Genomic DNA, 14,943 nt, shown 5'->3' on the forward strand with positions numbered 1-14,943 from the left:
TGCCAATAGATACTTTGCCTTATCAGTAGCACCAGTTGAGAAACACAGAAATGTCGTTAGAGAAAGTTGAGTGAGTTGTAAATTCTGCCGATTTCCTTGCACCAGTTAAAGAGACGTTTTTCAGTGGGTTCACTTTGCAAGTTATTGTAAGATGTTACAACTTACTACTATGATTTACTCGTTAACTCTGGTAACCTCTGAATTTAGTGGTTTGTTGCGGTTGTACCGCTATTATTTTGCCGCCAAGTGACTGGGGTGGAATTTAAGGTTTAATAGCTCGTTCTAGATACGTTCAATACCTTTACGTATATATTTGACTGCATCTTATCTATGTCATGTTAAACTCTACGTTGCTTCAGTTGTTTGTGCGTAATGGGTACAGGGTGTACACAAGTGTCTACAATTGCGATGACTCGAGACAATATAGGCTTTTAAACTAAGATTGGTTTTTCACAAGAACCAAAACTATGTCGGCTGACAGCGGCCAGAGATCAAGCAAGTTTATTGCTGTCAGTGGCAAATACAGACAGAGCACACACAATGTTGTTGAAGCTTTGGTAAGTTTTACAATGTTTTAGCAGATGTTATTTTGTTGTTGGTGAAGTTGATGTCAGTATCATGGTTTGAGCATTGTTATACTCGGCTCTCTTGTTTGGTAGTTAAGGCTAATGGACGCAAAGATTCAGTTTTTAACCACTTCAACTTAAGTGTGCGATAATATGACACAGGAATACAGTTTCGGTCTATTTTAAACTTACATCCATACACTCCGAGAATTTCTAATCACGATCCCACGGTCTGCCTTAATGTGTTCACTAAATTCATTTTGCCAGTTGAAGCATAAAGTCTGCGGTCGCATATTTCTTCTTTTGTCGTGGTGAAAAATCGTCTAACCCTTTGATCTTTGCTCTATTACCGGATTATCCTTCACCAGCCGACTTATTCGCACCATTCTGACGTGGCCGTTTGTAAACCGCTCACCACTCGAAACACCAGAAAACCGCTAAAGGACACTTGACAAATGCTTAAAGTAGAGCGTGACGAAAGTGTGACCGCGTTACGTCACAATTCAAGTACAGCTCTAATCTGAAACAAGTTTAATTGTAAAAACTTACATTCTGTCCATACTTCGTTTCTTTATGCCGAAATGTGAAATTCATTTGTTGCATAAATACATGAAGACAATACATAATAAGTAACCTACAGGCGGTGAACACTGTTTTGAAATGTGTGGTTTCATCAGTGCAACTGGTGACAAAGCATTGACCGCGCAGGCTAATGTATAGCCACATTACGGCAATCCAGTTTGTGACGAGTAACGCGTTGAAAAACCATGTCTTACTAAATCTGTTCGATGCTGCGACTGAGCATAGATAAAAATATGTTTGTTACTGCAACATTTTAACCCTGATTGGTTGATATTTGCTTTATAACACTTATTTAACGAACGTTCCTCAACAAGCATGGCCTACATTGAAAGATACTTCAGACTGCCACTAAAGTTTTTCCAAAATTGTTTTGACAAACTTATTTCACGCATTTTAAAGTGTGCGATTTAAGTTTTTTGTTTTGTTATGCAGCAAAAGATGAAGGAAGAAAAGGAGTCAAAGAGAGCACATATTGATGCACGTCACGAATACATCATAGAAGCTGTCGCCAGAAGCTTGTCGCTAGAAAGGTAAAATGAATATTCATCTCACTATTTCCATGATCTATTTTAAACATTTATCTTCCTTTCTAACATATTCTTTCTAAAGGTATTGGTCTAAGCATATTGCATGTATGTGAAGCGATTGTTGAGTCAACTATAAAAAGATATGTTTTCCCAAACCAATTACTTTATTTGACACATAAGCAACTTAACGGGATACAAGATTAAAAAGGCCTTGGAACAAAATAGTACCCCTTACAAGTGATGAAACATTACCCCCTCGCCACCGAGTGATTATAAAACAAAATATTTGAACCATAATCGTTTATCAGGTCGGAAGTGGAGGATGCTTTTCTTGAAGGTTCTCAACTGATGTTAGCTGATAGTTTTTTTGCTCCTCGTGGATCCAAAAAGCTCATGTTCTATTATCAGGAGGTGGAACCCCATCCAGAAAGCGGTAAGCTACTCAACTACTAACGCATTACCTAAACTTTGAGTTGAGTTTTTTTCGGGTTGTGAAGAAAACATAGCAGCTAGAATGCACTGGAACAATCACCAAGTCAGAAATAGCTTTATAAGGGGCAAAAACTTCGTAAGCTTAGCGATCTTTTATTGGATCAATTTACAAAATTTATTTTACAAGACGAAGGTAGTAAAACGGTAAACGGTCAAACATGACGCGACAAAATTGGTTCCTTTGCTGAGTCAATATAAAACGGCCTGCGTGACTTTAGATTGCAATGGGGGCGGGGGCTAAAATGGTAAATAGAGGTTAAACGAGCTATGCCATCAGTACAAAGCATTTTACTGCGGGGGAATAAATATCATCATAGTAAATGGAAGTTAGGACAATTGCGCTTTACTGTTGTATTACAGACAATTATAGTTAGTAGCAACTCGGTCTCCGAATCTTAAACCTTTACACAGCGTCAGGAAAATGTATCAGTTTATCACATATTCCGGTTAGTCGTACGTAAAAAATTGACAAATTAGAGCATTGGTTCGTTCATAAACGCCGAAAAAGTTTTAAAGGATTTCAGGCGAGCATAGCTTTCTGACATATCGAACGTAAGTCAGATTATGAATTGCTACTCAACTGAAACAATTGATCAGCCCAACCTTACCGAATAACCAGAATTGATTTATTGACACTTTTCTTCTAGCCGTCGCCTACCTTCAATTGGGAAGGGGTGAGAACAAACCAGTGTCTCCACGTTCGACAAGAATGAAACTGTTTGTGACTGATGGGACGGAAGCTGCTCTTACTGGACAGTGCGTTTTCTTTCTACGCACCAACTCAGAGAAACCTGTCACTGCAGAAAATATACATAGGGTAATTCAGGCTTGATATATAAAATTAGGTTTAAGGGCCACTGTGTGCGCTGTTTGATTAAGATATTGTTCCTCTTTATGTAAACTTGACAAAATTTGTTACTTTATATGTTAAAAGCTGACAGATTCAGGAATAAAAAAGCAACTAAATGTCAAAAAATATCCAGAATTTGTTAAAAATCCGAACGCTATCTTAAGTACTAATATGTTTCGAAAAAGATCATGAACAGTTATGCAAATGTTTACATTTCGGTTCAACAAATGGTCTGGATATTCTCATACGTTTTCTTGCAATACGTAAAAATTAGTTTACGCTAAGCCCCACAATGCTTTTGCCGCTGACCTTATTCAAATAGAAAAATCTTTATTTTTTTTTCAGGAGATAAACATGCAAATGATGGACGCAGCAGATGGAGGTGTATTGAAGGCCATTGAACGAATGCTTTCCGACATTTTTATTCCTGCCCTCAAAGCCAACAAAACTGGCTGGGGTGAGCTGTCCAAATCACAGAACGGCGAAGAGCTACAAAAGCAATTTCTAAACAACCTAGAGTCGTTCGTTGGTGTTCTATCAGGAGCAAGGGAAAGTTTAGATGAAAAAGTTATGCTAGAGGTAATTATTATACACCTTATGAACACATTGTTGAGCAAAATAATATATGTCACATGTAAATACAAAACAACTGTTGGTGTATACTTTTTTGTGAAACGTATCAGACAAAATTGCCTCATGACTCGATTTCTTCTGAGCTCCCGTAACATAACGCATTACCATATGGTGTAGCTGCAGCGCGTACAGCCATCCAACTGTGCCTTACACTATATTGTATTCCATAACGTTTTGACGTTGAGCACCTATTTACAGCTTGGTGATGTTTAGTGCAATTGTGTCGATATGTTTTCGTTCACCAATTTCGATATAAACTCAACAGATAACCAAGTGTCAAATAGGATATTTTTTCTTGTTCTGTATTGCCATTTTCAAAACAACGTCGACATTACTTTATGAACTATTTTAGCTTTTTCTGGTTGTACCTAGTACTTTTGGAGTTCAAACATTTGCAAAATAGTTTTGGTTTTCTGCAGGAATGTTACATTAACAACTTCGAACAGCTTCGTGGACCAAGCGATTACCCTGCGGCAGCAGCTTCCACTGAAATGTTGGAACAGGTTGAGAACTGTATGAGGGTTTGGATCAAGCAAATACAGCAGGTAACAGCTTGGTTTTCTTTTGACTTGTGTGTTGTTTCAATATGTTCAAACAAAACTCAAGCTTCACTTTATTAAACGTCAAATTTAAATGTATACAACGGAACATTGATTAAACGTTGTTTGTTTGGTATTTCATAGTGTGCCAGGCCTGTTGAACTGGCTGATTTAGTATGACGCCTTCAATATGCCTGGCGTACTGTGATTTATAAGTGATTGCGCCGTGATCGCTGGTTTGCATTGACGCTTCACGGCTGATCCCAGTATTGAGTTAATTTTTGTTTTTGAAACACCACTTTGAATGTTTCGTCATAGATGTGTTTTGTGACGTATTTAGGTGCTCGCCGAAGGGGAACAAATCAGAAAAGAGGCCGACAACATTGGACCACGGGCTGAACTTGAACATTGGAAGAAGAGAACTTCTAAATTTAACTTTCTCCTGGAACAGCTAAAAAGCCAAAGGGTTCGGGCCGTGATGGGAATTCTGCTTGTTGCAAAATCGAAACTCCTCCCGGTATAATGACGTCACTAACTATGACGTTTTAATCTGACGTCATGTGTTCTTTTCTTATACCGTTGATTTTTGTGTTTTTTGTATTTTTCGAAAATTTGTCTGTTTGTTTGAGTTGTAACAATAATCATTGCGTCATCCGTTTGCTACGTAATATATGACGTCATGTTGCTTCCAGATTTGGAGGGAATTGGATGACCGTATTACAGATGCGGCGAACGAAGCAAAGGACAATGTCAAGTATCTTCATACTTTGGAAAAGTTTTGCGATCCGCTGTACAACTGGTAAGTTAACAACCAATGTCTCCCGTAATACTTTCGACAAATGGCTACAAGCGCCAAAAATTATAACTCATTTGAGCTCACGACTTGCTACCATACTACAGTGACGTTCCTTGCTTATTATTGAACTTTAGAATTCGTTTTTTTGCTGACAACGTTTACATAACCGACCTTGGATTTAATTGACTTGTTCAAATACTCAATCTTTACCATTATGTTTGTTATTTACTATAGCGACCCTGTTGCAATGGTCGATGCTGTTCCCCATCTCATCAACGCAATTCGGATGATACACAGCATCAGCAGGTACTACAATACGTCAGAGAAGATGACCTCACTCTTCGTCAAGGTACTTTCTAGTTTGAATGTAAACTAGTATAGCATGCGCATCCAACATTGAAAGGAAATGGTTAATTATTATTATCGAATCGCTGATGTTGCGATCAGGGTATTTATTGACGCTTGTAATATTATGTCAACATATGTTTGATAAAAAAATGTTAATAAAGTTGCCTTCAGTGGTCCGTTTGAACGAAAACACGTAGTATTAACTCCCTCAAGTTCTATTTGCATAAGGTCAGAATTTCTTAAATGTAGCTTTAAACTGAAAACATGGAAGTCTGTAAACATGTCTGGATATAATAGATTGTTTGAATCGTAACTTCCTAATATCCAAAAGCAAACGTCCTGTAGATGGATCCGATATTTGATTGGTTGGTTTCAAACTACAGGTAACCAATCAGATGGTTTCAACCTGCAAGGCTTACATAACCGACAATGGAACTTGCACGATCTGGGACCAACCCCGAGATGATGTGATCAGAAAGCTGGAGGCTTGCATTAAGTTAAACCAGGTATTCTTTCGTAACAAAACATACCACAGTAAACAAATACAATGTATCACTTGTTGTATAAAGTGGGACAACCATAAACTGTTACTTTAGTCGATGTAACTTATGTAATGGTTTTTAAATACAAGTATCAGTTAAAAGACGCTGTCATTTTAATTAGATGTAAGGGATTTCAGGGCCTTATTATAATCCTAATAGATGTTGTGTTGGTATGTATTGGTAAATAGTAACACATTTACGCACTAGTGGTCTTTGAATATAACGTTATGGCAACTTGCGTTGAACTAAAAGCAAAAGCGCTGGACTGAATAATGATTTCAAAAATATAGTCAGTCCACAAATCCAACAATTTGACCATGTAACAAAAATATCAGCCAACGCTTTCCATATGTTTCAATATTAATCCTCCGTAATACGACGCCGAGGCATGTTATTAAAGCGAAAACATCGATTCCCGAAGCTGGGTCGTGTTTGTGTTGTCCCTAGCAACGCACAAAGCCGTCGCGCTCGACTGATTCGCTTAAACTGAGCCCAGCAGAGCAATGGCGCTTTTAAATCGTGTGGGCTCGTCATACCAAGGTGCGTTGACTTTGTCCCAAGGATATGCCTGGACATGTTGCCTCTTAACGATGTTTTATTCGAACTGAGTGTTGTGTTGTTGATTTAGGCAGCGAGTTAACTACCCTCATAGCGTTTTGTGTTATCGACTTTTATGGCAATGTGTTCTGATTTGTGAGTAACTAACTCTCATTTGGTGGAATGAACGAGTCAACACAAGTTTCGAAATACTTTTTTCCAAGCCGATGCAAGCAATAATGCTTATTTATAAAACCTGTTTTGCCGTAACTTGTATTTCATTCGTGTATGTTATAGTACGAAATGCATGTTTGCGCTTTAATGTCTGTGCAACCGGGCTTTTCACACAAACAGTGCTTACGCTGATGGAAGTAAAGCAAAACGACTATTCAAATTATTAGGATCGTTTCGTGGCAATGCAAAACATTGCGTAAAAATGTGTGGAAACGCACAAGGTACAGACATCGACTTCTGAGATGAATTTCGTATGAAACAGCGTATTGAAAAAACCTAATAGATCTTGTGCGGTACCTAGTGTCGAATACAATGCTATTCGTCATGATTTAAACTGGGGGTGTAGATCCTTTATCTCTGGTAGGCCCAAAAGAATTCACGTTATTAGATGACTGATCGAACATGCATATGAATCAAGTTCATTTTATTGCGTACCAAGCAGGCTTATATTAACGGCTACTAAAACTTGCATATTTGATTCTATTCGCATTTATAGGTTAAAACATGGCACCAAGCGCATTGATCTGCCCAGAAACAAAATAAGAATTGAAATCACTCGCATGGGGATTGGTGGAGCCAGCCACTGAAAGAAACCCTGTAGGATAGTTTCTTTTGGAAACTAAGAACTGTTCTGTTTGCGCAGGAGTACCAGAAATGTTTTCAACGTACCAAGCAGCGTTTAGAGGAATCGCCGAACGAGAGAAAGTTTGATTTCAGCGAGATGTACATCTTTGGCAAGTTTGAAGCGCTCGAAAGGAGACTGAAGAAAATTCTGAGCATGTTTGAAACTATCCGCATTTATTCAGCTCTCGAAAGATCTAAGATTGAAGGAATCGAACCAATGGCTGGAAAATACCAGGTCAGGACCTATTGAAGTTGTGGAAAAAGTTTTTGATAATGTTGAGAACAACAAAGGATTGAGAACCACAATTTAAAGAAATGTAATGTTAACGCGATTCTGTGTAATAAGTTAGTTATTTAAGTCACATGAAAACGAAATACTTCTCTATGTTATGACTTTTTTTTGTCTTAACCAGGTTATTGTGACGAATATGCGGAAAAAGCCTTACAACGCCTTAGACCAGAGACATGTGGACTTTGACAGTGATTTTGAAGATTTTGAAAACAATATTGCTGACCTACATTCCCAGATCATGATTTTCATGGATCAACAATTTGACAAATTGCACAGCACCCTCCGAGCTGTTCTGCTTCTTCGAAAATTCGAAAGGTAACATGTAGTGATTAGAGTTAAGTTGAATTGATTTGGGTGGGACTTTATAGGTTATAACTTGATCATCCAAATCTACAGAAAAAGGTTACAGTCTCCTTGTGCTCACAAGGCTGTGGGTTTTAATCCTGTTTCGGCCACTTGTGTTTCCCCTGAGCAAGCAACTTAAGCAATACTGCTCTACAACAGTGGAATCTAATGGGTTGATATAAATTGTAGTCACGAATTTCCGTAAAAAGTTGAATAACGTAAAAAATGATTTGTCGGCCTTGAATAAAACAGGTAGCTCGACGGCGAACTCTTTATGGGACACACAGCGTTCTTGCGTTACTGCCTGCCGAGGATAAAAATAAAACAATTAACAAACAATTACCAGGACTTTTTTTAAAGTATGGAACTTCTATATTTTTGGCACAGTAGACTAAAGCAGCAATTTTAAACCCGTTTATGCCTTGGAAATCCACAAAAATCTACAAATTGGAAATCTGCAAAAACTTTAACTTCTGTTTTCGGCAGTAATTTTCACCCCTGACTTTTTTGTTTTAAGGTTGGAAATTCCTGATCTTAGTATTGATGCCAAATATGAGAAGATCCTGCAGAACTACGGAAAAGATGTCGACGCAATATCCAAGATCTACAACAAGAATCGTCATGATCCCGTCATACCACGTGACATGCCCCCAATTGCTGGTAAGTCAAACCGCCATTATAACTCTTTGAATGTGTACTGATGTTTTTGGCAAACAAAGCTGGCAAATTTAAAATGCAGAATTATAAGACCGGAATAACGGAATAACAACTAACACTTGCAAAAACGGCTCAAAATTTATTTTCTGTTGTCACACAGTTGTAAGTGGGCTTAAATGCAAACCCAAAAGCCCCACCTAAACCCGTTTAATAGACATACCTACAAACAGAATGGCTGTACAGAAAATAATAAAGCAGACGCACACAATGCACAATAACAATGGCCCAAACACGATGTTTTAATGCTGTTTGGCATTAGGTTGAGTCCAACGCATCGCTACTTAGGTGGGTAATTTTATTGCTTTGAAAATTACGGACACAGAATGTGAAGTCAGGTCAAAATCGAGCCCGTTTGTTTAAAAAAACTAAGACCGAACCCGACCCTTTTTTATTAACTTAATATTTGTAAGTCTATCAACAAAAGGTCTCACGCACAACCCCAAAATACAAGTTCTCGAAACAACAACTGGTATTTTGTTTAGCATTACACCAGTTGAACGAAAAATTTGTTAAATTACCAATTGGTGAAACAAATTTTGATTTTACACCTATCTCTCTTTTTTTACAGGAAAAATAAGATGGGCCAGACAGCTATTCCGGAGGATTCAGGAGCCGATGGATCTTCTCCAGGAAGAAGCCCCTCACGTGCTGAAGAGCGCAGAAGCGAAACGTATCATCCGAAATTACAACAAAGTCGCTAAGGTTCTTCTTGAATTCGAAGTTTTGTTTCATCGTGGATGGCTTCGTCAGGTTGATCTCGCCAAAGCAGGTTAACAGTGTTTGCATGTTAAGTTATTACAAAATTTATAATTGATCTTCTTCATGAAGGCATCAAGTCATTAAATGATAAGTAGAGATTTTATTTGGATGTAGGACGATTTAGTCCATTATTTTTTTATGGGCGTGGATTAGTTTTAGGTTGTTTGAAAATCCAAAGTGCTTTGAACGCTTTTGTACAGTCTTTCATGTTGCAATTTATACACGTTTTGACTTCTAATTTAAGATAATTGTACCTTTTTCTGAAAAGGAAGGTTAATTGAGGGTCAACGAAGAACCTATACTAAATATTTTTAATCGCATTATTTGTTTTTTCTTATTGTAAAATTAACTATTTTTAAACACTTCTAGAAAGCATCTTGCTACTATATAGGACATCTGGTAATTTGAAAGCTATACTGACCTTTTTGTTCATGAATGAGTTAAAAACGGGAAAATAGGAATATTTTACCAAAACCTTTTTTCCAACAGGACTTCAAGCATCATTGCTCGTACGCCATCCAGAGACGAACGCGCTGTACGTGAACTTTGACCCGCAAATCCTCACACTGATTCGTGAGACGGAGAGCATGGCAAAGATGGACCTTGAAATTCCACTGACAGCAAATAAGATACGCCTTAAACAAAACGCCTTCAAAGAGCTGAACAACAACCTGAAGGTAAGCTAATGTTTTGTTTGTTTGAACGTAAACAACCAGGTTTGGGACAAAAAAATTATCATTTTTGATTGATTTGAATCATTTTTCCGACTTAACTTAACCTGACTAATATTGCTTCGATGTTTAATTCAAACTCTGCTCATCAATCACTTTTAACGATTTTTGACAAATTTTGCGTGACACCTATTGAACATATATGTTTCAAATACTATATAAACAGAAAAAAACAAGCGTTTTAGTAACAAACCCTTACCACACCAACTGATACATGTTGTTTCATTTTTTGCAGCCCTAAAACCGAAATTTTACTACACAATGGGCGAAAAATACCTTTGCTTTCGCACTAAACGTGACATGTCTTGCGAATCCAATTTTTGATTCTTACGTGTTTCTGACTTATAAAGTTACCTCAAAAATCCTAAGAACTACACTAGTATAAATAATAAAAAACTGTACATTTTACAGTTCCTCTTAAGTGAAAACAAGCGAGTACGGGATAAAATCACTCCAGCTATCGAACCTCTCATGGGACCACACGTGTCAAAAGTGGATGATGCCTTGGAGCCAGGCCTAACCGTGCTAAGTTGGACGAGCATTAACATCGAACAGTACATCGAAAATGCACATTCTGCACTTGGTAAGACTTTTTTTTGTGATACTGACTCAAAATTCAAATGTTGTTTTTTAAATTTGGCAGTTTGCAGATAGGCTGCTTTTTTAGGTTGTTGCCAAGGAAAGATGTGTTTCCCATTGTTCATTTATTTGATTCGCATGGCAACGCCAGAATCTTTTTAGTCAATTTTTGACTGCATGAAATGTACAATACCACCTTTTCCAAGTCAGAGTGGGATTAAAACCCACAACCTTGTGCCTGGTAGTTAAACTTATGTTTTCATGTCAAACGCGTACCGCACGACTTCGCGTGACGTCATAAATGATCGGTTGATTCGGCCGAATTTATTCGGCAAAACCGCCGAACATTCGGTTTCGGCCGAATCGAAATTTCGAAATTTCGCCGATTCGGTACATCACTAGTTTTACTCCTGTTTCGGCCACTTGTTTGTCCTTGAGCAAGCAACTTTAGCGACATTGGTCCACAACAGTGGAATCTGATGGGTTGATACAAATGGTAGTCACGAATTTCCGTAAAAACTTGTGAACACAAGGAGTTGTGCTAACCACCCTGTCATCTTGCCGCTTTACGCTTTACTAGAAAAATCATAAAACTGCTCTCATTTTGTTTGAAGGCGAGCTCGAACTTCTACTTGACCGTGTCACCGACCTTATTAAGTACAGAATTGACGCCGTTTTACTTGAGATGAGCAAGATACCACTTCTCGAATTGCCTAAAGATCAACCTATGCCTGTACAAGACTTTGTTGAAAGGACATGGGTGTGTTATAATATGTAACCAAATGAATAGATTAAACTTTATAAATCATTTTATGCTAAAACGTGTTTAAAGCCCTGTGTTTGTCTATAAGGGTAAAATTTCAGGTAGTTTTCTCACATCATTCCTTAAACTTAAACTACGCGGTTTATTATAATGTAATGCTTAGAATTACAATATTCGTTAAACTCATTTCCCAGTCTTGACTGTTTACATTTCACTTCTTAACGTGTTGACTTGCCTTTGTCAGGAACTCTGCACAGCTGGCGCCCAAACCCTTCAGGCCAAATCACGATTGGTGGAAGAGGCTGCCAATGAGCTGATTGATATGCTGCTGGATTTTACACCACAAAAAGCTTATCCTGAACAGGTAATATACAAAATCATACAAACCGTTACCGTTAACCGTGAATTTTCTATTTTTTACCATAAGATTGTAAAAAATAGGGTTAGTTTAAGTCCTTACAGAAGTAATTTTATAGATTTGGCACAGATTAAGTGAAATAGATTAACGGTATTTCTGTACTTGGCCTGTCTCAATACCAGTCTTTTTTTACAAGTAAACCAAATGTTAAGAAATGCTTTACATGTAAGCTCATATATACCTAGACAAAATAGCTCTACGTTTAACCAATGTTTAGGAAGAACAACCCGTCACCAAGCCGCCACCAAGTGCCCAAAGTCAGCGTTCCACTTCAACCATTTCACTGTCACGTGCTGTGAGTGCGCGAAAACGCAAGAAGAAGGATATCATGCAAGTTATGGAAGAAGAAGCCAAGTAAGTTATGTAAAAAGGCGAAAGGTCTTGGCACTGCAAGGCATTAGTATCGAATGTAGCGTACTTCTTTGAAAATCCAAGCAAAAACATAAACGTATGTTTTAACCGTTTTTCATGAAAAACTGTGCACAGTAGTTTTTTTTCTCAAAAGGCGGACGGCGACTAATTCCGTTATGCGCTTGGTTTTAAACGTTTTTGTTTGAGTTTTCGCAGTTTTACAAAGTTAGTGCCTTTAATTTAGTTCTTATTCCGCCGAGTTAAAGCAATGTTGCTAAACTTTCAAGGCTTTGGGTCGTTAAATAAGTTTACTTGTGTTTTGAAGGGAGCTGCTTGCCCATTTTAACCACCGCAACATGGAGGCACTGATGAAGGTGGTAAAAGCGACACTAGAGGCGCTGCGTAAGAGGATAATCTCTCCAGGACTACTTAGATATATACGTAAGAGCTATAGAGTTATCAGTTTATAAACGTGGTATTATTTTAGCAACAAAAATCGCCGTATAAAAACGATTTATAGAGAATTCACTTTAAGAAATCTTGATATGCGCTTAAATCGACAGAGCAACAACAATTGCTTTATAATATTGATATATAAGAGAGCAAGATTTGAGCTTAAATCCATAGATAATTTCTTTGCGAATATGTATTTGTAATGGCTTTAAATTTAGCAGCATTTCTCCAAATAAAACAGTTGCTTAGTTTTATCCCCAAATGGAGCAATTTTAGCCATTGGTTTTGTATGTTATGCCTGCTCATGGATTCTCACAGTTTTTTTTTTCTTTTTAGCTGATGAATCTAAAAAGGGTTCCCGCTTGGTGCCGCTGTTGAGATCAAACGCTGTGTTGGCAATTCCACAGATTGGAATGAACCCTCGTCTTGAGGAAGTGCAATACGGGATCACCCGGGCGTCTGATTATGTCCTGCTCGTTATGCGCGGGGTGGCGCAATGGAGCAAAGACCGACTGGCCTCAGTAAGTTCATGTAACGCATTTGAATTAAATAGGTTGTAAGTTATAACTATGTTCAAAGTATAGTACGCCAGGCCTATTAAAGGTGTGTACCGAATCAGCTGGTCTCCCAAGCATTCTCATATGGCAAGGCACGCGCTAGAAAATCTAGCCTGCGGTGGGATTCGAACCCCCCTTAACAATTGAATACATTCTCATTCCTCCCCAATAGACTACACAGTAGATGCTAAACAATACAAATATCATTTAACATTGGAATCAATTGATTGAGCAATTCCATATTTAGAGTAATTTAAACCGCTGCTGTAGATGAACAATTTCACTTCGAAAAATGCAATATCTTTATTTTATTCAAACAGAACCAACGTGGGTTTCATCGTCTTGAAGAACGGCGCAACAGCAATGAGAGTATAAGTGGCCTTTCCGACTCTTCCGCCTCAGCAGTCACAATCGGTTCAATGTCGGCTGTGACGTCACACACCCAGTCGAAGACCATTATGACGTCAACGACTTCGGCCATGCGTGCGGCTTCTCGAAGCAGAGTGTCTATAGTTGAGATTGTACAGCAACAGCCCACTCTAGGTGTTGTAACGCAACACAGGAATTATTACAAAGTAGTCAAGGATAATAAAGACGTAAACAAGCTGTATATACAGCTTTGCAGCTGCATCAATTCAACTCGAAAGGTAAAGTTTAAGCTGTTGTTTTTTTAGGGCAAATTTTGTTGAAGGTTTAGGTCAAATTAATTTTGTTTTGTCAACTTTTATCTACACAAACTACATAATTGCATTGTGTTATACTGGGGCAACTGTTGGGACGTAATTGTGTTTTTGTGTGTGTGTGTGTGTGTTTTTCACACAGTAAATGTAAAAAATTGCAAGAACTAATAATGTTGCCCGAACGAAAGTTTGATTTTAATTTATACATTTTGCAAAAGTTGCTTTTGTTACCACCTAGGTCTACACCTTTGAACAAGATAAAAAGCAAGTTTGCAAAATGCAGTGCAAATACTTATGCACCTAACTTTGGAACACTAGACACGGATCTGTTCAAACGTTTAATGACGAATATAAAGGCCCAAAAAGACGTAGAAAGCACAAACTTTTTTATTCAAACGTTTAGGCAAATGGCAAAGCATGGAGCTTTTTACGTCAAAATGGGTCGTTATATTCGCATTTGGGTCGTTACCAAGTTTTTTTTCTTATCGTGACCTTGCCAGAAATTAGGCCTTGCGACCAATATTTCAAAGCCTTGTTTTTTTACAGGAAGTGCAAAACGTCTTGGCTGAGTTTGAACGTTATCACCACGTTTGGAAGTTGGACATGGACACCGTTAAAGAGGATCTAATGCAACGATCACCTACTGTTGATGAATTCGAGCAGAACATTCTGTCCTACAAAGCTCTTATTGATCAAATCAATTCGGAACCGCTTTACCTGGTTGTCGGCTCGATTGCTCTTTTTACAGGTAAAACTTGTGGATTTATGTTTTTTGATTTTTTTAAAATTTAACATGTAGAATTTTAGCGTATGGTAAAACTAATTTAGAAATGTATTTTGACTCGGCTCAATAAAAAGTAACTTTGTTTTGTTCAGCCTGGAATTGAGGCTGGTCAGTGTTATAGATCTTGATTTTATACACTTAAGTTAACCAACAAAATTGTAAAGTTAGTTTCGTAAAATGAAAAAAATACGAATTTCGAGTTTTTTTCACAGGAATGTTGAAAACATTGTATTGTAATTTTACA

At 37.8% G+C, this 14,943-nt stretch overlaps 1 protein-coding gene across 1 annotated transcript in view; it reads left to right on the plus strand.

Moving 5' to 3' along the window:
- Positions 1-364: 364 nt before the first annotated feature.
- Positions 365-14,943, plus strand: part of LOC145232129 (dynein axonemal heavy chain 5-like) — a 57,612-nt gene continuing 43,033 nt past the window's right edge. Inside the window, exons 1-23 of the mRNA XM_080096640.1 lie at positions 365-557; positions 1,581-1,678; positions 1,984-2,108; positions 2,815-2,984; positions 3,363-3,596; positions 4,070-4,195; positions 4,530-4,706; positions 4,882-4,988; positions 5,220-5,334; positions 5,717-5,839; positions 7,290-7,505; positions 7,684-7,877; positions 8,425-8,567; positions 9,193-9,393; positions 9,873-10,060; positions 10,526-10,697; positions 11,308-11,453; positions 11,701-11,820; positions 12,092-12,228; positions 12,551-12,666; positions 13,015-13,199; positions 13,556-13,882; positions 14,462-14,663. Of these exons, the coding sequence (XP_079952766.1) occupies positions 468-557; positions 1,581-1,678; positions 1,984-2,108; positions 2,815-2,984; positions 3,363-3,596; positions 4,070-4,195; positions 4,530-4,706; positions 4,882-4,988; positions 5,220-5,334; positions 5,717-5,839; positions 7,290-7,505; positions 7,684-7,877; positions 8,425-8,567; positions 9,193-9,393; positions 9,873-10,060; positions 10,526-10,697; positions 11,308-11,453; positions 11,701-11,820; positions 12,092-12,228; positions 12,551-12,666; positions 13,015-13,199; positions 13,556-13,882; positions 14,462-14,663 (3,712 nt within the window). The 5' untranslated portion in view covers positions 365-467. The remainder of the gene's footprint in view (positions 558-1,580; positions 1,679-1,983; positions 2,109-2,814; positions 2,985-3,362; positions 3,597-4,069; positions 4,196-4,529; positions 4,707-4,881; positions 4,989-5,219; positions 5,335-5,716; positions 5,840-7,289; positions 7,506-7,683; positions 7,878-8,424; positions 8,568-9,192; positions 9,394-9,872; positions 10,061-10,525; positions 10,698-11,307; positions 11,454-11,700; positions 11,821-12,091; positions 12,229-12,550; positions 12,667-13,014; positions 13,200-13,555; positions 13,883-14,461; positions 14,664-14,943) is intronic.

This window comes from Phallusia mammillata, chromosome 6 (assembly GCF_965637545.1).
Source record: "Phallusia mammillata chromosome 6, kaPhaMamm4.hap1.1, whole genome shotgun sequence".
Lineage (NCBI taxonomy): Eukaryota > Metazoa > Chordata > Ascidiacea > Phlebobranchia > Ascidiidae > Phallusia > Phallusia mammillata.